At 35.4% G+C, this 27,397-nt stretch overlaps 3 protein-coding genes across 4 annotated transcripts in view; 2 read left to right on the top strand and 1 right to left on the bottom strand.

The window, feature by feature from the left end:
- LOC101882393 (uncharacterized) overlaps positions 1-27,397 on the top strand; it is a 768,785-nt gene that overhangs the window by 438,852 nt on the left and 302,536 nt on the right. The window lies entirely within an intron of this gene.
- Positions 1-27,397, top strand: part of utp15 (UTP15 small subunit processome component) — a 355,707-nt gene that overhangs the window by 195,205 nt on the left and 133,105 nt on the right. The gene's annotated exons all lie outside the window — the stretch shown is intronic.
- Positions 1-27,397, bottom strand: part of vwf (von Willebrand factor) — an 81,827-nt gene that overhangs the window by 31,122 nt on the left and 23,308 nt on the right. For both annotated transcript variants that reach the window (XM_087292549.1, NM_001281989.1), the window contains 19 exons: positions 27,296-27,390; positions 27,051-27,205; positions 24,992-25,095; positions 22,141-22,279; positions 20,624-20,758; positions 19,639-19,785; positions 18,620-18,760; positions 18,437-18,535; positions 17,925-18,081; positions 15,788-15,943; positions 15,568-15,703; positions 12,794-14,220; positions 10,514-10,624; positions 10,282-10,425; positions 10,037-10,180; positions 9,355-9,519; positions 9,222-9,268; positions 4,185-4,362; positions 1,478-1,692 (listed from right to left, as the gene is read on the bottom strand). In XM_087292549.1, coding sequence (XP_087148675.1) covers positions 1,478-1,692; positions 4,185-4,362; positions 9,222-9,268; positions 9,355-9,519; positions 10,037-10,180; positions 10,282-10,425; positions 10,514-10,624; positions 12,794-14,220; positions 15,568-15,703; positions 15,788-15,943; positions 17,925-18,081; positions 18,437-18,535; positions 18,620-18,760; positions 19,639-19,785; positions 20,624-20,758; positions 22,141-22,279; positions 24,992-25,095; positions 27,051-27,205; positions 27,296-27,390 — 3,895 coding nt within the window. The remainder of the gene's footprint in view (positions 1-1,477; positions 1,693-4,184; positions 4,363-9,221; positions 9,269-9,354; positions 9,520-10,036; positions 10,181-10,281; positions 10,426-10,513; positions 10,625-12,793; positions 14,221-15,567; positions 15,704-15,787; positions 15,944-17,924; positions 18,082-18,436; positions 18,536-18,619; positions 18,761-19,638; positions 19,786-20,623; positions 20,759-22,140; positions 22,280-24,991; positions 25,096-27,050; positions 27,206-27,295; positions 27,391-27,397) is intronic.

Here is a 27,397-nt window from a genome sequence, read left to right as displayed (position 1 = left end):
AAATATATATTTTAATAAATATATCTGTTTAATAAATCTATTTTGTTTAAATGCACCAAAAATACATCGCCTATATTCACTGAGAAATGGTTAAAAATATTCACTTTCAAAATGGGCTGTATTCAATTATGCTGAGCACTGTACAGTTTGTAAATTATAAGTGCTTTATAAATGTATTTCTAATAGGATATTATTATTTATCATGCAGTAAATGCATTTGGGTAATGACAGTTTGCACGTAGTTAAAACAACACTTTTGATGATATGCTGTAAACATAGTTTAAACTTTGAGCTTTACATCCACCGAAAGTAAAGTTAATAGAAAAAGACTATTGAATTGTGAAGCAGGGAATTAAAGATGATTTACTCTCTCAAATTCTGATACTTATAATACTTCATGTTGTTTTAAACTTGTATGTTGTTTTTTTAATTGACATGCAACACAAAATTACCATATTCACAAATTATTCAATTGTCTGCAACAATTCCGGAAATGTTAAGCTGCAAAACAATAAAAAACTGTTGTGAATTTTAAATAAATTAGTACATTATTATTTACTACAAAGATATTTTTTTCTAATAAATTTTATATAATAAACTTTTAACATTTATAGCATTATGTTATTTACTACAAAAATATTCATTTCTAATTAATTTTTATGTAATAAATTTATTATATTTATAGCATCATATTATTTACTACAAAAATATAATTTTTAAATTAATTTTTTAATTTTTAAATAATAAATAAATTATATTTATAGCATTATATTGTTTACTACTAAAATGTTCATTTTAAATTAATTTTTTTAATTTTTAAATAATAAATTAATTATATTTATAGCATTATATTGTTTACTACTAAAATGTTCATTTTAAATTAATTTTTTTAATTTTTAAATAATAAATTAATTATATTTATAGCATTATATTGTTTACTACTAAAATGTTCATTTTAAATTAATTTTTTTAATTTTTAAATAATAAATTAATTATATTTATAGCATTATATTGTTTACTATTAAAATGTTCATTTCTAATAAATGTTTATATAATAAACTACTTATATTTATTGCATTATATTATTTTCTACAATTTGTTTTCTAATTAATTTTATATAATAAACTAATTATATTTATAACATTATATTATTTACTACAATTTTTGTCTAATTAATTTTACATAATAAACTAATTATAAGTATAGCAATATATTATTTACTACTAAAATATTAATTTCTAATAAATTTTATATACTAAACCAATTATATTTAAAACATTATATTGTTTACTACTAAAATATTTTTTCTAGTTAATTTTTATATAATAAACTAATTATATTTATAGTGTTTTTAATTTTCCTAACTCTTCTTGTGGTCGTAACAGCCTATAAGTTTGGAGCAACATGATTAAATAACACCAAAGGTTTTAGTTTTATTATTATTTCATGTTTTTGTTTTGCAGTTCATCTACTGTACCTTCATGTCATCCTGAAGCACCACACTGGTCCCGCCTTCCCTCAGCTCCAGGCTCTTCATGCAGATCTGATTGGGTGAGCTTTGACAGGCAGTCGTATGTAAAACTAGCTCCGCCCCCCCTGAGCGAAGCAGCAAATAGGAGCAGGCAGATTTCACCTTTAGGGCCGCCCCCGAAAACGACACCACGTGGCTAGTGGAGCTGCCCATGCAACTGCCTGAGGAATCAAAGTCAGCATGGAAAAGCTGTAAGTTTACAATTATTATTTATTTGAATGATTTTCCTAAATCAAGAAGCATTTTCTAGGCAAGCAAAATATAATCTCTTGGTCTAAGAAATAATATGCTAAAATATAGTTTTTTTCCTTAAAACAAGCAAAATAATCTGCCAATTATTGTTATTTATTTATTTTTTTTTGGAGGGAATTTCCTTATCCACCACAATTGTGCAGCATCCACTTGGATGATGCAACGGCAGCCATATTGCACCAGACCGCACACCACACACCAGCTGATTGGTGGAGAGGAGACTGGCTGCATCCAAAACAGTACTCAGTAGGTACTGCATTTGAATTTAAACGGACTACTTGGTTGTGAGAAAAGTATGTTCAATACAGTATGAATGTGAGAAGTATGAATAGAATTCGGACATACTACATCCGACATTTTGTCATCATCACGTGACCTACCTGCGTCAGTTGCGTTGCTTCACTCCCATTCATGAATTCTCTCGCATTGTGTTATGGGATAGCGCAGTGTGCATGGGATGCACAATTCAGAATCTCGCCGAAAGTAGTAAGTCATCCGGGTATTTGTTGCATTCTGATTTTCTAATATACTACACGGCTCGCATTCTAATTTTAGCTCACTATGTAGTATGAAAGTATGCGGTTTCGGACACAGCCAGAGTGATGAAGCCAATTGTGATGATATGGGAATGGTTAGAAGGCCATGATAGACCAGTGGGCAAATTTGGCCAGGATGCCAGGGTTAAACACTCGAACGACAATTTGGGATTTTTAGTGACCACAAAGAGTTTAATGTCTCATCCAAAAGACGGCGCTCACTGAGCAGTATAGAGTCCCCAACAGTATACCTGGGTGTTAGGACTAACATAGGCCCCGTTTACACTAGTGCGTTTTAGTTTTAAAACGGCGTTTTAGAATGAAAACGGTCCGCGTCCACACTCGCGTTTTACCCAGCGTTTCTGAACTGCTCTCCGTCCACACCAAAACGCTGAAAACGCACATCACGTGACCACACAGACACTCTCGGGCAAGCGCTCCAGCCCATCTACCCAGATGAGAGCTCTGCTAGTCGGACTTCTCATCAAGCATCTCCCGCTGGATCTAATCTCACTATATTTATTAAACGGGATATTTCATTCATCTTGTTGTCTTTATCTAACGGCATATTCCCTGACTTTGGTCATTGGAATCTATTACTTGTTCTCTGGTAACGTGTTTTGGCTAAGCGCAAAGATAAGTTAATGATTAATGTAACCACGTAGCCTATTCTGTATATTGACTGATCGCTTGCCTTTAATTCCTATAATGTATAAACTTCTTGTATGTTATACTTTTATAATGGCCATTATTGATTATTAAACTGATATTCAGCAAAAGAGAGGGTGTGTTTGACCTTCGTATTTTCACTGAAATTGAAAGGAGGCAGTTGTTATCAGCTCCGTTTTGTTATAAATATCCACACAGTGAAGATGACGCTCATGCAGCACGACGCCTCAACATGTCTGCTGTCTAAGTTGCTAATATTAAAAAGAAAATAGGCAGTTCCTTAAATCATGTTTACATTTTATTGTTGAGAAAGTGAAACAACGTAGCCAGGGTGATGTGAATGAAGTTATAAAGTACACTGTTCCCTTTGAAGATTGACGCGTGTCCTCTGTATAGTCTGTTTTCCATATCAAACTGAGAAGAAGAGACTGCAGCCTTGATCAAACTTGCGAAGTCTGAACTTACAAGGAGAGAATGCAGGACTGAACTGTGCGTGTTAGGCTACTTAATATTGAGGAAAAGCCCCAATCAGAGAAGCGAATGTCTGCAGCCCTGCCTCCGTTTTCAGATGTCTCCGTTTTCCATCATCCACACTGAAACGGAGCAGCAGCGTTTCAGAATGAAAACGGCCTCTCCAGCGTTTTCGAAACGCTCCGTTTTCGGCGCTCGAGAACTCCGGCGTAGTGTGGACAGATGGCGTAACCGTAGCAAAACTTATGCGTTTTCAAACTAAAACGCACTAGTGTAAACGGGGCCATAGACCACAGGTTGAGTACTCCCTGCTGGTCTCACTAACACCACTTCCAGCAGCAACCTAGCTTTTCCCATGTGGTCTCCCCACCAGGTACTGACCAGGCACAGCCCTGCTTAGCTTCAGTGGGCGGCCATGTGAGAGTTGCAGAGAGCTAGCTGCCGGCTAATGAGGTAAATCAAATATTCTTGTTTGTCATTTTAACATACGATTATTTTGCTTACCCCATTGGCAAATTGTTTTGCTTGTTTTACAGAAAAACTCAATTAATTTGGGTATATTATTTCTTAAAAAGACAATTCTTAAGAAGACAATCATTTTTGCTCATCTAGAAAATGCTCCTTAATTAAACATTTTTTTTTTTTGAATTTGGACTAGAAACAAGACAAATAAATTAAGGAAGAAAAGCATTTTTTTTTTTGCATTGTGGTGTGTGTACTCGTACAGGGGCAGGTCCAGGTACAACCGCAGTGGTGATTGTAGCGCAGGGCTGGGAGGTTGTTTTTACAGACGGGAGGCTCCATCTTCTCGCAGTTGATACGGTGGCTCTGCATTGTTATTGTGCCGGATGGGTTGCACAGCACTGAGTGACAGCCGTCTGCCAGCATCCACGTCTCACCGGGCTGATTGAAAAGAATAGTTATTTGCATGCACAAGAGTCAGACATCAGAAGCCTTTGTTGGTCTGCATTAAGCAATGATTAATCAAAAATCGCTGTATGGGCTTAGTGCAATTATCAATTAGCAAAGGTTGCAGTTATTATTAAGCATATGCGCATGATGAGGAGTGAAGTGCAGCTCTGTGTTGGTTTATATATGAGGGGCTCACAGTAAATTCTGATGTAAGATAATTCACCAATTATCTTCCACTGACTGTTGTGACCCAAAGAAAATCTATTATTCCCCCTTTTATAAGATGTAAAATAAGCCTGATGTCCCTTGAGCGTTAAAATGGAAAACACAACACACTAATAATGTTTTATAATCCTTTGAAACTGCCCACTTTTTGATCCAAATTGTGCTGTTTTGGTCCGTCGCTTTAAATTCAATTGAGATTGTGCTCGTTTCAAAAGAGGGTGCAGCTAAAAGCATATGTGCTTCATCACAGTGGCAAATTAAAAACAGGACTACGGGTGCTTTCACTCCTGGGCTTTTGTTTCGGAATCTGGTGCGTTTCACCAGTTAGCACAGTTCGTTTGGCGTGTGAATCCAGCAATTGCGCTTGGATCCGCGGCAAAACAATTGCTCCGAGATCGCCTGAATGAGGTGTTCTCGGCTCAATTGAAACGAACTCTGGAGCGGATCGATTGCAGTGAGAAAGCAATACGATCCAAGCCAGGCTATATCACAGTGTATTATGGATATGTCATAGGCATATATACAGTTATATGAAGAGAGGATTACAAGTAGGCCGGGATGTCGTTCCTACTGATAAATGTATGTGTCATGTCAAATACAAAAGTGAAGCATGCTGAACTATTAACCAGAGCTGTTTATCCGTAAATTTACCAAACAGCAGTCTTGGTTTATCTGTTATTTCTCTCTATAATGTAAAGCCTATAATGCATAAGCCAACGCCTATGTATGAGCAAGTCTTATCTCTGATTTATATCTGGTGACGGTGTCTGTGGGTGTCACCATTCAAAATGAAAGCACAGCTTTTCACTATTAATGTCTTACTGCTCATCGTCATAAATTAAAATTTGGACTCAACAGCTGAGCTGGACCGTGCAAAATAAACCGTGAAACTCTGACCAATGTTAGAAGAATTTACTTGCGTGTGACTTGTATTAGCTTTTTTGGTCTGTTTAGAAACTGAAAGAAAAGCGAACCGCACCAAGAACAAAGTGCAACATTGTAACAATTTTATTCCCTGTTTCGGAAAAAAATAATCAATTCACAGGTGTGAAAGCACCCTAAAATTATCTCTGTGAAAAACTCTCAGAAGAAGGCAGACTATTGAGACTACAGTGTTCATTTGTGCATCCTAAAACGCCACATTTATAATGCCTCTTATTCGTTGATATATCTTAGGCAGGAACAGTGTAAAAACTCTACTGTTGGATGGTTTCTTCTGACTCAGGGCTGTCTATGCTAATAAGGGAGAGATTATACCAATGGACGGAGCTTTCCCCCTCAGATGACATGTACTAAGGGAGAATGTCAATCAAAGTGTTTCTGCAGACTGTTTTTAAGAAGAGTATATGTAAAAAATAGAATTATCATTAGAAGCTGGCTATATATCACTTTTTGCCACACAACTGTGTTTAAACCCCCTATAAACATGATTATAATAGCTCCCTTTTAAGGCCTCCCTTTTCTGCCGAAATAAAAGGTCAGTATTTAACATTTAAAAATAAAGTCAGAGCCAACATAGGGCACATACAGCACAACTGTGCCTCCAGAAAACACAGTTTGAATCCCAGCATGATGTTCTTTTGCCATTTCTGTTCCCTTTTTTCTAACCCATGCTTTTCTGTCTGAAATGTAATCCATACTAAAACAACTAAATTAAGAAAAACAATTATATATCCATACATTTCAGTTGCAGTATAAAACAAATTATTTTTTTTTATCATTAATAATTTTTTTTATTCTATTTTTTTTTCTTAAAAACTTGGAATACTTTTTTTATGTTAGAGTGACTTGTAATGAAAGTAACATTATTTTATTTAAATTTAGCTTAATATCTTAACATAATTATTTTATTCTTATAATTTCATAAGGAAATACAATTTAATTTTATACTATTGTTGTAAACAAATTTTATTCAATTATAAAATATATAGTATAAATATTTTCTTTTATTTATTCATTGATTTTCTTTTCGGCTTAGTCCCTTTATCAATCAGAGATCGCCATAGCAGAAAGAATTGGCAAACCCATCCAGCATATGTGTTACACAGCCGATGCCCTTCCAGCTGCAATCCAGTGCTGGGAAACACCCAAACACTCTCATTCAAACACATACACTATGTACAATTTAGCTGACTCATTTCACCTATAGCACAAGTCTTTGGACTATGGGAGAAAAGTGGAGCACCTGGAGGAAACCCACGCCAATACGGGGAGAACATGCAAACTCCACACAGAAATGCCTACTGATCAAGCTGGGGCTCGAACCAGCGACCTTCTTGCTATGAGGCAGCAGCATTATGTTTTTAAATGTGGCACTATAGGAGGTATTAGAGTAAACTGCCTTTTGCAGTAACTTCTGATGCCACGGTGGACGAGCAGTTTAAAGAGACTCTCAATTGCTGATATTTAGAGCTTACAATCTGACCAACAGCAAGCTGAGTTTAACCCACAAGCTTTAACTGCATCTCTATCGCCCCCTTTAGGTCATACATTCTCCAAGCGTTCATGTTTGCATACATGCATATTATTCCAGCCATATATATAAAAAAAAGCTCTCTTAGCAACTGTTGTGTAATTATTATGACAGATGAAGTTACTGATGAATGTCTAATAATGACTTTTCAGAAAGTCTGCATGAGATTAAGGCAGTTGTGTAAGTATGAGTTTTTGTCTTGTTTTTAGTCAAAATATCTAAAAAAAAAAAAAAAAAGGATTAAGTCAAGAAACATTTTCTGGACAAGCAAATATTATAGACTTGCTTTCACAATAGACTTGCTTTCACAAAAAAAATAAGTCCGAATTAAGGGGGTTGTTCCTTAAAACAAGCTAAATAATCTGCCAACGGTGTAAGCAAAAAATCTTGAAATAAGGGTATTTTGCTTACCCAATTGGCAGCTTATTTTAAGGAAAAATGCACCTACTTTTGAATGTTATATCTGAAAACGAGGCAATATATTTTTTTTTGCTTGTCTAAAAAATGATTTAAGGATTTTCAGATATTTGGACTAAAAATAAGACAAGTAAGAAAAGCAATTTTTGCAGTAATGAGGCTGAAAATGAGCTCTTTAGTTGGAGTTTAATGGCATGAATTTAATGACTATGGAGACAATCTAGGGCCATTAATACTTGCATAATAAAAGAAAGTTTTGCAAACGAAAAATAAAGTATTGAGCAAAAAATAAATAAATAAATAAATGCAAATCTCTAAATATCGCAGACCCAAAAGAATTAAAAAAAAATTAAAATAAATTTTTCTAACAAAAATAAAGAACTGCAAAGGGAAATTTTAAGTTTTGAGGTATATATATATATATATATATATATATATATATATATATATATATATATATATATATATATATATATATATATATATATATATATATATATATATAAAATGGGGCGCAACTGCACATTTACTGAGGGGTATGTGGGTTCAAGATTTTCACCCCCGCCATCCACAGTCACCCCTAACAATAAACTATCTCCATCAATAGATTAAAGATACTTTTTCCTCATCAACATGCTTCAAACAAATACATTTCGCAGTTCTGAACAATACTGAAAAAGTATGAAGTAGTAAAAGTAGAATTACACTAAGCATTTTAAGTCACAAAGAATTACATCTCATCCCACCCCTAATTTCTTCTCAATTTCATTTTCCTCACTAAATGATTATAGCACCTTGACATGCCTTGCCATTGTACTTTTTGTATTTTGTTTCCTATTTTGCGCTCCACATCTCTTCATTCTTCTCTCCATTTTGAACTTGTTACTGTAACCGAGCAACTAAATAGTATTCAGCTGCAATGGCTCAATCAAATGGTCAAAGGAGGGGGAAGGGTGGTATATATATTTAATTATTAAAATACAATATTACACTCATATAAAATGCAAAATAAACATTGTAACAAAAACTATTTATTTATTTTTATTATTTGAAACTTTTAATATGGATAATTATAAAAATAGTTTTGGCACCCCTTGTCAAATCAGGGCCATAAAGTGAAACATGCAGAAACGTGAAGTGCAAAGTGAAAACAGCATCGCAATCTCAAGGTTGACTAAAAAGCAAATCAAAATGAGCATTGCAATTGGCTTTACGATAAAAAGTGTTTTGCAAATATGTATAGTTTTTTATTTAATTGCAAATATTTTTGTTTCTTTTTTATTTGCACTGCTTGATTTTTATTTTGCAGTTCTTTTCTTGTTTGCAAATTTCATTTTTATTTCTCAAAACTTAATTTTCCCTTTGCAGTTCTTCATTTCTGTTAGAAAATTTGATTTTTATTTCTCAATACTTAATTTTCCCTTTGCAGTTCTTTATTTTTGTTTGCAAAATTAATTTTAATTTCTCAAAAATTAATTTTTGCTTTGCAGTTCCTTATTTTTTGTTAGCAAAATAAATTTAAATTTCTCAAAAATTAGTTTCTGCTTTGCAGTTCTTTATTTTTGTTAACAAAATTAATTTGTATTTCTCTAAAATTAATTTTTGCTTTGTGATTTTTTTTTAGATATTTGCATTTATTTATTAATAATTTTTTTTGCTCCAAACTTTCTTTTATTTTGCAAGTATATATGGCCCTAGGTTGACTCCATGCATGTCCTACTAAAACACAGTTTACCTTTCTTTCATTCCCTTCATCATCCACACACACTCCGGGAGGACCCGCTGAGGGATAATTTGATCATCATTATTATTACTACATTTGTACAGTAGTGTGTTTGATTGTGTTTATGTGTATGCTTGAGTCTGACCTCTGCAGAGTTTGTCAGGGAAGGACTGGTCAAACGCAGCCATGGAAAGCAGATACTCTGTGCTGCCGAGCAGAATGACGTTTTCCTGAGCCTGTGGGCCTGCGAGTGTGTTCACTTCAATCTGATCATACTGCTTACCCAGACCAATAGGAAACACCGACACACCTGTGCGCAACAAACATGTGTTGTGAGTATTAGGTTTACATTGATGCAGTCAGCAGACGAGCATAAGAAATACAAAAGCAATTCATTAAAGAGACAGATATTTATAATACGTGACCCTGGACTACAAAACCTTATTTCTCCAATTTCTGGAAAGAAAATTTTTTCAACACATTAAGCATAATAGTTTTAATAACTCATCTCTAATAACTGATTTATTTTATCATCATCTGCCATGATGACAGTACATAATATTTGACTAGATATTTTTCAAGAAATTTCTATACAACTTAAAGTGACATTTAAATCAACGATGGGCTAAAAATCAGCAGATTTCTACATGTGCATTTGGGCCTAGCCATTACTAAAAGAGGTATTGAGTGGTTGCCAGGTTGACAGAAAAAAGCAAGCATTCTAAAGATGCTCTAGATAGAATTTAGCTTCTATTGAACCCTAACAACTTGCCTTAAAGACTACTTAAAAGGGTGCATCAATAACCCTACAAAACGATTTTACCCACCAGCAGTCAGAGCCTCATTTGCTGCCTCTTGCACTGAGTCTATTGACCTGTCCGTCACCACCATAACCACAGCTTTAGGGATGCCCATCCTTGCCCCGCTGGTGGAGGAAACTGCTGTCTGTACGGCCAATCGCAGAGCAGCTCCTGCAGAGACGGAGGAATAAGCACCCGTGTGAGTTTGGCAGGCCGTATATTTGAACTGTCAGACCGTATCGTGTGTGTGATCTCTGTGTCTGCATGTTTACCCAGTCGTGGCTGGTTGTCTGTTTTGCCGTGTAGAGATTCCAGCAGCTTGAGAAGGTTGTCTTGTGTCTGTTCATCTCTCCATGTGACCGCCACTGCTGATTTCGCCCCGTACACCATCACCGCCACCTGCGTGTCATTACGACCTACAGAGCAAATACATGGAGTTCTAGATTTAACCATCAAAGCATACACACCAAAACAAAATGTTAAATCAATGTCACAATGACTTACCGATGTTTGTGCTCTTTATAAACGTTTTCACAAATGTTTTCAAGTCCTCAAACTGGCTTCCTGAAGACGCTCTCAGCAGGAACAACACGTCCATGGGTTTTGAACACGGCACTGAGCAAACACAGAGATCAGAGATTAAAAGGGCATTCAATGTTCAAGTTTCCATTTATTTGATGTAGTTAATAATATTATTAAGGGTGCACGGTGGCTCAGTGGTTAGGACTGTTGCCTCACAGCAAGAAGCTTGCTGGTTTGAGTCCTGACATAAGCTATAGGTGAATTAAATAAACTAAATTGTACATTGTGTGTGTGTGTGTGTGTGTGTGTGTGTGTGTGTGTGTGTGTGTGTGTGTGTGTGTGTGTGTGTGTGAATGAGTGTGTATGGATGTTTCTCAGTACTGGATTACAGCTTCCAGATTACAGCTGGAAAGCCATCCACTGTGTAAAACATGTGCTGGATAAGTTGGCGGTTCATTCCACTGTAGTGACCTCCGATGAATAAAGGGACTAGGCCAAAGGAGAATGAATGAATGAATGAATAAAATTATTAATAATGTGAAATTAAAGTAAATAATTAAATGCAAGCAATGAAAATTTAACTTAAAGGCACAGTTTTTAATTTTGGCCACTAGAGGGTGCTTGATCACAACAAACAAAGGCATAGTTTGATGACATTGTGATTGAGTTTGGAATCATTGGAGTTCATGGGAGTTCATGGGGGACTCCTGCAGAAATCAAAACATTAAAGCAGCAGAGCATTTACTATGCCACAGTCCACCGCTTCTGGCCTTTTTTTCGTAATCACACAGAGGATAATCAGTGCTGTTTTATCAGACTAAATACATTTTAGGCTTCTATTATAATGCTGCTCTGTGCAGTCTTTTAAAACACACAATATATTAAAATGTATTTGGTGATTCCCTGTTTTCTATAAGCCAAACCGATAATCTAGAGTGTGTGATGTCATTAGCATGAACACACAGGACACAGTCTGTGTCACTAGTTAAAATTGATGATTTTTCTGAATAAAACAGTTGGGATACTGTAAGTTGATAAATCAGCAACGCATTTAATACTGTTTATGGTGATTTTTGGATATCTTAATACAAAAATGTATATTATATTATATTATATTATATTATATTATATTATATTATATTATATTATATTATATTATATTATATTATATTGGTAAATCTCTTTTAATTTTATCCCTAAAATGTAACTGAATAATAATAATAATAATAATAATAATAATAATAAAAATAATAACAAAATGATCTGTAATCAGGCCTAAGCATTAAAATCCCATACTTGATTTTCTATGCATCAGTCAGTGTTGTTTCTTATCTAGCTAAATAATCAGTATTTACATTATCCAAATATTACCACGCGCTCATCCAGAACATTACTTATCTTCATTTTCTTGAGAAGAATCAAAAAAAGTTTCATAACTTACTACAATTATTTTTTAAATAACTTATTTTCATTTTGCTTTTCGACTAAAACAGATACTGATGTATTCTCAGTCAAACTTATATCCAGTACAATCCAAGTTTACTTACTGTATATAGGCGCTTTTCACAATAATTTTCTTTTCAAATCTGCTGTACAAAAGGTACACCTTGTGCCTTTAATAATCTAAAATTATTCATTTGTTAACAGACAAATATATAAATGCCATAAGTAGTTCTTTATTTAATCTAAAGTACTACATCTGACAGCAAGTAGCACTGTGCCACTGACTGACTATTCCCTATTCAGTCATTTTGTGTACATGTACATCGCTGTTTCTGCATCATTTGCCTGCCAATTTCCACACTGACTGGGGGAATTACATCATTCCATTGTTCCACATCAATCACTCGCTCTCTCTCTGCTGCCTCACTGTTCCTTTATCTTTTATCCTTCAAAATTACAGCAGTTATACTCATTGTCAATGTAATATCTGAGAATATCTGAAATGAAAAACACAGTGTGTGCAGTGGAATGATAACAATAAAATCAATTTATAAGAAAGAGCATAGTACACTCTCAGAAGTAAATGTACAAAAGCTGTCAATTGGGTGGTACGTTTTAAAACGTACAAAAAAATGACGTTTGCTGCTTGTTCAAGCTACTTATTTAAAATTAGCCAAAATGACACAATTCAGTTCTTTCTGGGACAACTTAATTGTTTTATGTTCAATCCACTTGTATAGTTAACTTAATTTTCATGTTGTTCCACAAATCAATTATGTGATGGTAGTTAAAAGTGAAGACTGTAGTGTTGATTCTGACCTGAAGGGGGCAGTGTGGCTCTGGGTGGCAGTGTTGGCAGCAGTGGCCTTCTGACCGTCCTACTGATATTGATCAACATGGGCTGCAGTGTCCTGAGGTCAGAAGGGTCATCCAGCATGATTGGCTTATCCGGAAAGCTCAACAGTGCGAGATCCTCATATCGAATTTTTCGGCCGATCCCGATCGGATAGATCTTCTTATGAGTGGAGCTCGGAGGCCGCTGAATGACGTCAGTTGGAGGACTCTGTGTTATGAGAAACACCAGCTGGTCTGGAGTATCACTGTGTGTGTCTGTGGTGATCGTCTCGTATACAGACTGAACGGCGTGACCTGTGTTGACCTCTGCGCCTTCGGTCCAACGCAACTGTCGCATTCGCTGCACCACCTGTTCTCTGTGATGCAGCTCCATGCGACTGATTTCCACAGTAACGGTGACCGAGTACATCATCACCGTAATGCGTAGATTCTCTGCCTCTTTCTGATCAAGTGATGTGATGATGTTAATCAAAGAATCACGCGTCTTATTGAAGCCGTCCTCGCCTGTAGCGTTTGCGTTTTCCAAGAGGAACACAAGATCGTAGGTTGTGACCGTGGTTGGAACGAGTGTCGTTCCAGGAGTGGGAATGCTGGGAAATGCAGTTACAATAGCAGCGGTTGGAGGAATAGTAAGTTTAGTAATGGCGTTAGTTGTTGGAGTAACTGAAGTAGTGCTGGGTTTTGCTGTAGGAGGTTTCTTCTGAGGTTCAGGATCTAATCCCAAAGTACAAAGGTAGTCAGTAATGCTCAAAGCTTCATCGTCCAGCTCTGTTACGCTGCTCACTACGTAGGCACGACTGCTCGGTGTGGCTTTCGTGATCTCGTTGACCTGCGCCATGTTAACATCAGGCCCGAGTGCCACTGTGAGGATGGTGATGTCCTTCTTACGCAGCAGACGTTGAGTACTGCGCATGGGCCGAGGATTAGCACTTGCCGTCAACAGAATCGCAACACGTCCCGCATGCTCACGCTTGTTTTTATCATAAATGTAGACTGCAAGATATTTTATGGCTTCATCCATGAATGCGACATCACCACCGGTGTACCGCATCTCGCGCACCATCTTCTTGAAGATCCACTTCTGCACTTGCATGTCGTAACTTTTCACCCCAGAGTGGAAGAGGAGGACTGTGGCGCGAGTGTGAGCCGAGCCCATGCGGAAACGCTCCACCACTCTGAGGATGAAGAGTTTGATCATGCTGAAGTCGTCTTCGCTCAGAGCTGAAGATCCGTCCACCAGGAAGGCCAGGTCCATGGCTCGATCGCAGGCATCCGCAGGCACCGGGGTGGAGAACGGCAGTGGAGTGGGAGTGACGGTGGTTGGTGCCAGTGTGGAGGTTAAACCAGTTACTGGACATGGCCCACATGTTAGTGTGTTGCTCTCACAGTGGCTGAAAACAACACAAACACACATTGTTAACACTTTACAATAAGGTTGTATGAGTTAATGTATTTACTAACATAATCAATACATTTACTACAGTATTTATTCGTGTTAGATAACATTAGTTGACGAAAATGCAGTTGTTTAATGTTTATGTTAACGCATGAATCATTAAAGAGCCCCTATTATGGGTTTTTAAAAATGACCTTCTATGTAGTGTGTAACACAGCTCTAAGTAAAGTGAAATATCCAGCTAAGGCTTAAATCTGAAAGTGCACCGTGTTTAAAACTATTGATTCATCTACAGTATCTAAGAGTTGACTCATAGTGCTTCACATCATCTTGATAACGAGTCTTTAGCTTTAATTTAGGTTGTACAAAGGGACGGGATGCAAACGGACAGAAATATACAGCTTTAAATACCGTGCTACTTGTAAATGAAGATCAAATAATAAAACAAAGCATTATAATTCCTTCAATAATCATTAAAAACTTGTTAAATGCAATGAGGATTAATTTAGTTAACAATTAATTAAATTTAGTAAACAGTTAAAGACAACTAAAATGAAAGTACAAACTTAAATAAGTAAATAAAAAATAAATAAATAAAACAGTGTTTTAGCCTAAATGCAGAGAGATGTGCAGTGTTTGTTATTTTAAAGTGATAGAACTTAGTTCATGTTATTAAATACATTAACTTTAACTGAGGAGACCTTATTGTAAAGTGTGACCCACACATTTTCTATATCCAAATAAATGAATCTCACAAAGACAGATGTCAGAAAATATCAAAATTGTTTGATTTTCATGACAGTTTGGAACATTTTCCACCTCTGCAATGCTCGTTGTTTTAATATGGGAAATTCAGTATATTAAAAACAGTACACATACAGTACATTTATTAATACAATTCATTTGTTAGTGTATTAGTTGAAATACCTAAAATATAATTAAAATCCTGGCTAAATTGAAATATAAAAAAATATTTAAAATATACAAAAGGCTCATCCACATACCAAAAGTACTTTCTGTATGTGACAATTAAACTTTTATTGGAAAAAATATATTTTAAAAATGTGATTAAATGAAAATGAGACCTTTTAAATAAAAAAGTTAATATTAGAAAATAATAAATTAAATAAAAATAAACTCAAATAAATTTAAATATAAAAAGTAAAAAGCTAAAATTTGTATAATAAACCAGTAAATAACACTTGAATAAATATTAAATATATAATAAATAAATTGCTTTATAATTCTGTAAATTACTGTTGACATTTCTGAATAAAATAAAAAAAAAGTTTCAGATCTTCATTCATAAAAATGTAAATAAATAAATAAAACAGTTTCACACCATATCTGGCAGAGACGTGGATCTTCATGGTTGAGGATGAACTGTTTTCCATGCGAGACTCTCTGTCCATCGTGAACACACACCTGACACTGAGATGGCTCCACACACTTTCTCAGCACCTCGTCTAAAAGGTGCCCTGAGGGATTCAAGCAGACTCCAGTTTGAAACAGCCAGTGAAAGTGACAGTCTCTATTCAGAGCTAAGTGTGAATTATCTGTACCTGGCGGACAGACAGCATGGCATCCCTCCACACAGCTGATGGGGCAGCTCAGAGGCTCCGGGTGCTGGCAGGTGGATGGGCAGGCGCTAGCACAGGTGTTATATCTCCACTCACACTGAACCCCAGACTCCTTATTCAGATCCTCACAGCTCAGAGCTGAGAAAAATACCATCAGTCAGAAAACACTGTCGTATAAATCAGGTTAAAGGGGTAATTTAACCAAAACTAGCTCTCACTGTCCTCAGAATTTAGCCAGATTTTATTTTATATATATATTTATAAATATATATATATATATATATATATATATATATATATATATATAGTTAGATTTAAAGACTGCATTCATAGGTTAAGTGCAGTGGAGTAATATATATGTAATTATACAAATGTATTAAATATATAGTATATGAATATTCTTACATTTTTATACAATTGTGTGAAATATGACAAATCCAATTGATGGTATAAATTTTAAATCTAAAATTAACAAGTTTGTAAACTAAATGTTTAAGTTTGTTCTTGATATACTTTATTTTTAGGGTGTTTTCATTTAAAACTGCACATTTTAAGGTGTCCTATAAAGAAAATCTGGGTATATTTAGCCATAGTCGAGTACTAAGAGATTAGTATATGTAAATGGCCATACCATGAGCCTCTGATGTCATTGTTTTACCTGGTTTTATCAGTGTAAAACCCCATTGAATTGAAGGCAAATCAGAACACAAAGCAGACTGTTACGTGACTCATCATTTTCATGTACTTTAGGTCGTTCATCCGGACCGACGAGCAGCCGCATCATTAGGAGAACACAGACTCAAATGTAGCCCTGAGTTCATTAATATGCATGCCTTGTTTATAGATAAGTGCCGTAGAGTTATATGTGTAATTAAATAACTGTACTGAAGTATATTTATTTTATTGTATTATTTTATACTACTGTATGAAATATGACAAATACTACCAATGGGCTACATTTAAAATGAACAAATTTGTAACTAAATGTTTACGTTTGTCTGTATTTTACCTTATTTGTAGGGTGTTTTCATTCCAAACTGCATATTCTAAGGTGTTCTATAAAGAAAATCTGGGTATATTTAGGCTTAGTTGAATAATAAGAGATTAGTATATGTAAATGGCCATACCATGAGCCTTAAATGCCATTGTTTACCTTGTTCTCATGTAAATTCAATGAGTGTAAAACCCCGGTGAACAAAAAGGCAAATCAGAACACTAAGTGGACTGTTGCGTGACTCACGAGACACACTCTCATCATTTTCATGTACTTTAGGTCGTTCATCAGGACCCGAAGAGCAACCGCTTCATCAGGAGAACACAGACTTATATGTAGCTCTGAGATCATTAATATGCACGCCTCGTTTATAGGTTAAGTGCAGTGGAGTTATACACGTAATTAAATAATTGTATTAAAGTATATTCATATTATAGTTTTTTTTATACTACTGTATGAAATATGACTAATACTACCAATGTGTTACATTTAAAAACTAATTTGTAACTAAATGTTTATGTTTGGGCAAGGCAGTGGCGCAGTAGGTAGTGCTGTCACCTCACAGCAAGAAGGTCGCTGGGTTGCTGGTTCGAACCTCGGCTCAGTTGGCGTTTCTGTGTGGAGTTTGCATGTTCTCCCTGCCTTCGCGTGGGTTTCCTCTGGGTGCTCCGGTTTCCCCCACAGTCCAAAGACATGTGGTACAGGTGAATTGAGTAGACTAAATTGCCCGTAGTGTATGAGTGTGTGTGTGTGAATGTGTGAGTGGATGTTTCCCAGAGATGGGTTGCGGCTGGAAGGGCATCCGCTGCGTAAAAACTTGCAGGATAAGTTGGCGGTTCATTCCGCTGTGGCGACCCCGGTCTAATAAAGGGACTAACCTGACAAGAAAATGAATGAATGAATGTTTATGTTTGTCCATATTTTAACTTATTTGTAGGGTGTTTTTATTCAAAAATGGAGTCTTACATATTTCAATTTTATTTAGGGCTGTGCAATATTGAAGGAAAATATGATGTCATGCTATTTAAAAAGAATTGTAGCTATTTATTCATTTGCTTGTTTTGTTATGGAGGTTCCGAGCTTCTACATTCATTCATTTTCATTGTATAATTAAGTGAAACTTACGGCACAAGTCGTTGGACCTCCAGTTGACCGGCAGCCCCTTCTGAGCACATTCGTGAGCATAAGCGGCGATAGTGTTACAGAAACAGGCACAGTCCCCAACAGACGGGCATGAGCAGGTGTCTTGAGTGCAGATGTCCCAGTACGGCTCCGGGTCCACCTGTAGCAAGCAACATATAGTCAATTTTAATTAACAGTAGAAAACTTTGGCTCTAAAATATGGAAAGAAATACATGAAAATGCCTGTAATAACTAAAAATCTGATTATTTACAGTATTTCCTATACTATTTTTTTTTCTGGAGAAAGTATATATATATTTTTTTTTAAACCATTTAGGTATACAGTATTTGCCTAATTAACCTAATTGATAAGCTTTTAAATTGCTCTTTAAGCTGAATACTAGTATATTGAAAAATATTTAGTTAACAGAAATTGGGCAAAAATATACAGGGGGCTAATAATTCTGCCTTCAAATGTATTATTGTGCTTGACATTGGCAGATCTCTTTACGCACCACACTGTTGCAGTCCCTGAAGATGGCGCTGGTGAGTACACGGCAGGATTGCTCCACCGTCACCAACTTTACCAGGTCTGTGCTGCACTGGGACACCACCTAAAAACAGATGTCAAAACAAATCAATTCAAGCCATGCACTAGAAATACACTGTTCTTAAGGCTGTGGTGTCCATGAACTCACTGAAACAGCGTCAGCACAACTGGGTCGAACTTTCCACGAGTTTCCAAAGTCAGCAGCGTCCACCTCCATCTGATTACTGCTGCTCAACAGGTCATTATTCTGACTGCCGTCGAAATTCCCACAAAGACCACACACTTTCCCCTTAAAGAATAAATACTTATTTTATTTATACTTTAGGAAAACTTTTTTTGTGAAATAGACTCCTTTTACAACTCATCTATAGTTAAACATTTGAGTTTTATCATTTTTAAATTCATGTGTCTGGCAGGAGCACTTTTAGCTTAGCTTAGCATTAATCTTTGAATCAGATTAGACCATTAGCATCTCACTCAAAAGTGAAACATCAAAAAGTTTTGATAATCAAAGCTTACTATAAAGGGATAGTTCACCCAATAGTTAAAGTTCTGCTGTCATTTACTCACCTTCTACATGTCGCAAACCTGTTTGAGTTTCCTCTGTTGAACACGAAGGAAGAAATACTGAAAAATGTTGGGGAAAAAACAGCCATTGACTTTCATAGTGTTTTTTTTTCTCACTATGGATGTCAATGGCTGCTTTTCCCAGCATCCTTTATTGTATCTTGTTTTATGTTGAACAAAAGAAAGAAATTAATTTTCAAGTTTAGAACCACTCGAGAGGGAGTAATTTTGGGTGAATTATCCCTTTAATTTAACAAATAAGTTGTCCTAGTGTGGGCTTTTTCTACTTTACTTAAATCTGCATGTAAATCTAACATTGTAAAAATAAAATAAGTAAATTTTATGCTGTTTTATAAAATTCACTTGTTTGCATTATTATATTTTTCACTTATGTACGTTATCAAATATTTATGTTGTTATACTATTTATTACTACTTATTATGAATATAAACATAAAAAAATTAAAAGCGTGAATTATATTTATTCAAACACACAACACACTTTCTAAATCTAAGATTTAGATGATGTAGAGATGTAGGATGAAATATATTATATGTTTTTCTTTAGTTAATTTGATACATGTGTATGAATGTGTGTTACCCTGTACTGTCCGCTGATCTGCAGGGAGATTCGGGTTCCCGTGTCCCATGTAATTGAGATGTGTTTGCCGAGCAGAACAATATAATACAGTCCAGATCTCACAATCTCAACCTCCGTCTCCTTCAGCACAGGCCTCTTCATCCTCACCTGACGGAGAACAGCACACACACTCTATTGCTTCTCATAAAGTAAGTCATATTCGTTCTTGGTCATGGAAGAGTAGTTCATATACGATAATACCCAAATATTTTGTAGACCAAAATTGGCTTGGAATTTTTGATTTTTGTGTGAATTATACCTTTAATTAAATCTCTTTCTTTAATCCTTTTTTTTTGTAATGATGAAGAATAAAAGTTTAATAAAAATAAATTATAAATATATATGCAAGGAAATTCTCACATTATGTCTGTTAATATTTTTTCTTCTGGAAAAAGTCTTATTTAGTTTATTTTGGCTAGAATAAAAGCAGTTTTTAATTTTTTAAACACCATTTTAAGGTGAAATTAAGGTCAAAATTATTAGCCCCTTTAAGCTAATTTTATTTTCGATAGTCTACAGAACAAACCATCGTTATACAATAACTTGCCTAATTACCCTAACCTGCCTAGTCAACCTAATTAACCTAGTTCAGCCTTTAAATGTCACTTTAAGCTGTATATAGGTGTCTTGAAAAATATCTAATAAAATATTATGTACTGCCATCATGACAAAGATAAAATAAATCAGTTATTAGAAATGAGTTATTAAAACTATTATGTTTAGAGATGTGCTGAAAAAATCTTCTCTCTGTTAAACAGAAATTGGAGGAAAAAATTTACAGGGCGGCTAATAATTCAGCGGGGCTAATAATTCTGACTTCAACTATATATATATATATATATATATATATATATATATATCAGATTTGAAAAAATTAATTAAACTTTTATTCTTCATCATCGAATAAAAGTAAAAATATCCAGTTTATGATGTAAAACAGTGTCACCTCTCCGTGCTCCATGACAATCAGTCCTCCCATGTACAGCACTGTGATGCTTTTACTGCAACGATAACCTGCGATGCCACACGCCGAGTTCTCCACCAGAACCCGGAATGTCCCATCAAGACCATTACAGTAATCCTGTTGGACAGATGGAGAACAGTAAGACATAACATGCTCATTATTAGGAGTGAGCACGATATGATAGGACTCTGTGAGGCTAGATGTTCATGAGTAGCAGGTGTACAAAAACACATACAGTATATAAATACACGTACACATATACATACTGTAGATAGATAGATAGATAGATAGATAGATAGATAGATAGATAGATAGATAGATAGATAGATAGATAGATAGATAGATAGATAGATAGATAGATAGATAGATAGATAGATAGATAGATAGATAGATAGATACATGAATATATGGATGGATGGATGGATGGATGGATGGATGGATGGATGGATGGATGGATGGATGGATGGATAGATAGATAGATAGATAGATAGATAGATAGATAGATAGATAGATAGATAGATAGATAGATAGATAGATAGATAGATAGATAGATAGATAGATAGATAGATAGATAGATAGATAGATGGATGGATGGATGGATGGATGGATGGATGGATGGATGGATGGATGGATGGATGGATGGATGGATGGATGGATAGATAGATAGATAGAGAGAAAAACAGATGGACGAATGGACAGACAGAGGCATGGATGGATTAATGGACAGATCGAGAGGTAGACATAGATGAATGGAGAGATGGAGTGACAGAAAGAACCATGATTGAATGGATAGATGGATAGATAGAGATAAAAACAGATGGACATGTGGATGGATGGACAGGCAGGCAGATGGATGGATGGATTGTAGATGGATGGATGGATGAATGGATGGATGGATGGATGGATGGATGGATGGATGGATGGATGGATGGATGGATGGATTGTTGATAGATGGATGGATGGATGGATGGATGGATGGACGGACGGACGGACGGACGGACGGACGGACGGACGGACGGACGGACGGACGGACGGACGGACGGACAGACAGACAGACAGACAGACAGACAGACAGACAGACAGACAGATAGATAGATAGATAGATAGATAGATAGATAGATAGATAGATAGATAGATAGATAGATAGATAGATAAACATATGGACGAATGGACAGACAGAGGCATGGATGGATTGATGGACAGATCGAGAGGTGGACATAGATGAATGGAGAGATGGAGTGACAGAAAGAAACATAATTGGATGGATAGATTGACAGATAGAGATAGAGACAGATGGACATGTGGATGAACAGGCTTGAGTGATTTACTAACTTTACTAACTTAAGTGATTTACTTGCAATGTAGTGGAGCGGTATGCCTAAAAATATCAAAGCCATAATATCGATAACACCTCACACCCACAAATATGGCAAGAAATCTGCATATTGATTATTTTTGTCACGCCCTTTGTGAATATGAGAGGAGAATATTGGCTTTACCTGAGCGAGCACATACTGACAGGGTCCAGGGAAGGAGAATTTGAGTCCGTCAAAGCTGATGTAGTGTGTGTCTCCAATAGCACGACACACACCGTCACACACTCGCTCTGAACATTTCCACTGACGCTGCTCACACACACTGAAACACACAGGGAGATCGAGTGAGGATTTACATCTCTCGATACAGCTAAGTTTTTGTTATGCACATACACAATTGCTTAGTGGAAAGACCAAGATGCATATAAATTGTGAAAATGCAGATACAGTAAAAAGCTCTCTAAGATCATGTAAGACCATTTCAATTCTTCAGTCATTTATTATCACTTGCTTTTAATCAGCCATTAACTGTGTTTTGTGGTTTCAATTCATATTAGTACTGAGTGTCTTTTTAGTCTTTTCATCTTTCTATGTGTTTGTTTGGCAGCACGGTGGCTCAGTGGTTAGTCGGCTCACAGCAAGAAGGTTGCTGGTTTGAGCCTCGACTGAGTCAGTTGGTATTTCTGTGTGGAGTTTGCATGTTCTCCGGTTTCCCCCACAGTCCAAACACATGTGCTATAAGTGAAATGAATAATTTGCAGTAGTGTATGAGTGTGTGTGAATGGGAGAGTCTATGAGTACTGAGTTGTGGCTGGAAGGGCATTCGCTGCGTAAAACATATGCCGAAATAGTTGGCGGTTCATTCCGCTGTGGCGACCTCTGATAAATCAGTGTCACAGTCACAATTCAGCCTATGCAGATTGCTGGTAAACATGCAGATCACTGTAAGGACTACAAATCCGCCCGTATATGGACTACGAGTTCCAGTCATGCACCACACATACTCACACCGGTTCCTGATTCGGGCTGATTGCAAACACACAGCCGGAGGATTGTCAAAGGCTGATTGCTAGGGATTTGAATACAGCGCACACACACACTCATCTATGCCGAGTCTAGTTATTCTGATTTTGAACATAACAAGGTTTATACGGTCATGGAAATCCAGAAAAAGTCATGGAATTTTGACATTGCATTTTTCAGGCCTGGAAAAGTTTTGGAAAAACCAGCAAGGTTTTGGAAAAGTCATGCAAATTGCCTTTACATTAGTCATTTGGCAGACGGTTTTGTCAAAAGTGACTTAAGCTGCGGTCACACTATATCGTACGGCGCTGCGAAAAGGGGTTGTATTAAACAATATGATCAGACGTTATTAAAAGTGAGCGATTGCTCCATATTTTTATCTTCTATTAGTCTAACGCAGGGCTGCACGGTGGCGCAGTGGGTAGCACGATCGCCTCACAGCAAGAGGGTCTCTGGTTTGAGCCTCGGCTGGGTCCGTTGGCATTTCAGTGTGGAGTTAGCTCGGGTGCTCCGGTTTCAAAGTCCAAAAAAACACTAGCTGGATAAGTTGGTGGTTCATTCCGCAGTGGCAACCCCAGATTAATAAATGGCCGAGCCAAAAAGAAAATGAATGAATGGTCTAACGCAATCACGAGATGCGATTTCGCAGGCAAGAATTCACAAAGCTTGAACTTTCGAGTGCAGTGAAATGCTAAACTTCTCGCACGTGCTTGCTGTTCTGGTCTGCCGCAATCGCATGCCTATGAATGGAAGTTTATGGAGCGAAAAGTGCCGTGTACGTGGCTTTACAATAGAAGTTGTTTTACCAACTATTACTAGTTTGACAAACTATTAACATCATTTAAAATTAGTTTGACAAATATCTATATACTGGAATGGAGGTTAGTTGTTTTTACTTCTTTTCTTGGCCAAAAACATGGTCTCACATAATTTTACATAGATATAAAAATAAATTGAAACTAAAGAGATTGTTGCGTGCTTTATGATATGCTGGAGTAAATTTAACCGATTGTTGTTTTTCTAATAATATACCACATATATGTAGACATTATGTGAAACATTAGGTCATGAAAATTGACTTGAAAGTCCTGGAAAAGTCATGGAATTTTTGTAGTTATGACATGTTTTGCTTGCCTTGCCTTCTGTATTTGAACCTTGCTTTGTTTGTTTGTTTTACGTTGTCTGCTGCCTGCCTTTCGACAACTCGCCTGATATTTGACTACGACTCTGGATTTCCTGTATACATCTGTTTGCCCCTGTGTTGACCGTTGCTTGCCTGACCATCTCTGTTTAATAAACCTCCGCACTTCCCAAGTCAGCGTCCGCTTCACATTACACAGTGATTAAGCCGAAGGAAAATGCATGGATGAATGAATGTACTTTTTTGCACAGCACTTTGGGCAACCCTGAATGTATAAATGTATTAAAAAAATAAACTAAAAAAATATGCACACAAGGGTGTAGGATAAACGTTTGTATCTGATAAGAAAATATACGCACAAACTACAACAGAAACACATTTACAGAATAACTTCCCATCTGCGCATCAAAAAAGTCATGTAATTTCGTTTTCACAGGCTGCATATTCTGCATATTCTGTTGAAGCTGGGGTACGTTGGGACGGCATTAAAGGACAAACCTGGGGACCGACCACAGTGCATCTGAAATGTTATTTCGTTCTAAAATCCCACAGCCAAAGACTGTCATCACAGTAGTTCAGTAATACTACCAAGAGAACTGTCTCACGCCTCCAAAAGCCTCCGCATGCTCACTGCGTTTCATCTTCCTCTTCTGAGCCGCAAGTCATGTATTATATATTGAAAAAGGCCCACAGTGGCTTCTCCTACTGCAGCAAATTACATTTTTCTTTTTGATATGTGGTGCCAGTTTATTGATTTGGTTCTCTGTGACCTAGACAAATGCTTTATACAGTATTACAGTTTTGTGCATAAGCTTAATTTGCATCTTTGAATGGAAACACAGCAGGTTGTGTAGAGTCGTGCACATTTACCAGGTGTTGCAGTCCACAGTGATGCTTTGTCCTGACTCGTAAGGCCTGCTGTTATGATAACAAGGACACTGCTCTTGGGGAATGCAGTCTTTTCTGTATCGAACCTGCAAACAGACGTCAAAGTAAACAAATTGCATTTCAGTGTGTTTAAATTATTTTGTGCTGTTGGTTAACTAAAATGTTGAATATTTGTTTGGCATTTTCAGATATTTATAATAATAATTTGGTGTTATTTTATCAAGAATTGAAATTGTTACTGATAAACACAGAAGTGGAAATGTGCTATGTGTTCTTTATCAGTTTCTCAAAAGTTTATGAATGCTCATAAATTGGTTTTCTGTAGCTTCCCCAAACATTTATATTTGGTAACACTGTAGTTTAAATAAAAAAATCCCACAATTGCTACTGGATTTTTATCTGCCTATTATTAAGATAGTAACTGTTTATTAGCCCTTATAAAGTATGGTTTATTTCTATATCCCTAATCCTACCCTATACCTAAACCTAACTACTACCTCACTAAATATTAATAAGCAGCTAATTTGTAGTTTATGGAGCTAAAAGTTATAGTTAATAGTTTTTTAATGGTTTTTTTAATAGTGAGAATTGAACATTAAAATAAAGTGAGACCCAATGTTTTATTGGGTTACCCATTTAAATCAGACACATCTCAGTTCAGAGATGTGCTTCAAATATAAAACAAAATTTTATATATATACCTTACCGGTTAAAACTTTGGGGTTAGTATTATTTTTAAATGTTTAGCTTCTCCAAGGCTGCATTTATTTCAATAAAAATACAGAACAAATTGTAAATTAGTGAAATGTTATTACACTATAAAATAATTGTTCAAAATTAGTTTAGCATTTAATTTAATCATTTATTCAAGTGATTTTAAAGATAAATTTTCAGCTTCATTACTTAATTACTGGCATTATTATTATTATTATTATTGATAATAGTAATAAAAGCAATAATGCCAAGAGTAATAATTTCCTTTAAAACTACATGCAAAAAGAAAGCAGTTATTTAAAATTTTAATAAACATTTAACCATTTAAAACTTTTTAACTCCTAATAAATTATAAACAGAATAATTTTCTTTTAAAAAAATGTGAAAAAAAAATACCCCCAAACTTTTGATCGTCAGTGTCTATATATATATATATATATATATATATATATATATATATATATATATATATATATATATATATATATATATATAATTTAAAAAAAACTTTTTTGTAGAATTAACTCAGAATGGTAGCAACATGATAAATAATAATAACAATGTTAGCAAAATTGTAAAACTATTTTTGAATTTTAGAATTGTAAATAGTTTTATATAAAATATTACTTAAAAGTCCCTTTAACTATTAACTACATAAAACTGGTAAATAATAATAATAATAATAAAAATAATAGCGACATAGTAAAAAATACCATGAATGGTCAAAACGATTTTAGAACTTTTTAATTATAAATATTTTATAGAAAATATTATTTAAAAGTCCTCTTTGGGGACTTGTTCAAAAGAATCTTAAAATACAAATAATGGTCACACTTTACAATAAGGTTTCATTAGTTAATGCTAATGTACCGTCATGAAATAACTATTACAATACTTAAAGTGCATTCATTAATTGTAGTTATTGTTCATTTCAACATTTATTAATGCATTAGCAAAATCCATGTTTTAGCAAAAGTTGTGCTTGTTAACATTAGTTAATGCACTGTGAGTTAATATGAACAAAGAATGAACAACTGCATTTTTAATAAATAATTTTAACAAAGATGAATAGATACTGTAATAAATGTTATTGTTAATGATTGTTCGTTCAAATTAGTAAATACATACATCAACATTAACTAATATAACCTTATTGTAAAGTGCTACCATAATAATAAATAAATCTCAAATGAAAAAAGAATGGATCTATCCTAACTTTACCTGTGTATAATTGTCATATATAACTGCTGAATAGTTTCTTGAACATAAACATATGATTTAAAAAAAAAAACACCCCTTTACTACAGTATTTCTCACTATAACTCACTGTTCCAGGTGGACACATGCATCCAGACACACAGCCCAGACTGACACAATCCAGCTCCAGATTCTGGCACGTCTTTGCACACTCAATCCCAGCATCTCTTGCACTTTCACACTCAAAGCGCTGCAGTGGAGGAGGGCAGGAGAGTGAGCGCCGCCCTACAGGTCAAACACAGAACAACTCATTACTTCTTTCTGCTTTATTCAAGCGCAGTTGTGTTTTAGATACTGTAGATATACAAAAGCAACCTCTCGATGGAGATTGTTCATCAAAGAAGAGGTCAGACAGAGTAGATCCGGTGGCTTCATTAGATGTGCAGTGCATGGATCCGCTCTCACATACACTACAGA

This window comes from Danio rerio, chromosome 18 (genome assembly GCF_052040795.2).
Source record: "Danio rerio strain M-AB ecotype USA chromosome 18, GRCz13ab, whole genome shotgun sequence".
In the NCBI taxonomy this organism is placed as follows: domain Eukaryota; kingdom Metazoa; phylum Chordata; class Actinopteri; order Cypriniformes; family Danionidae; genus Danio; species Danio rerio.
This window is presented reverse-complemented; position numbering and strand designations above follow the sequence as displayed.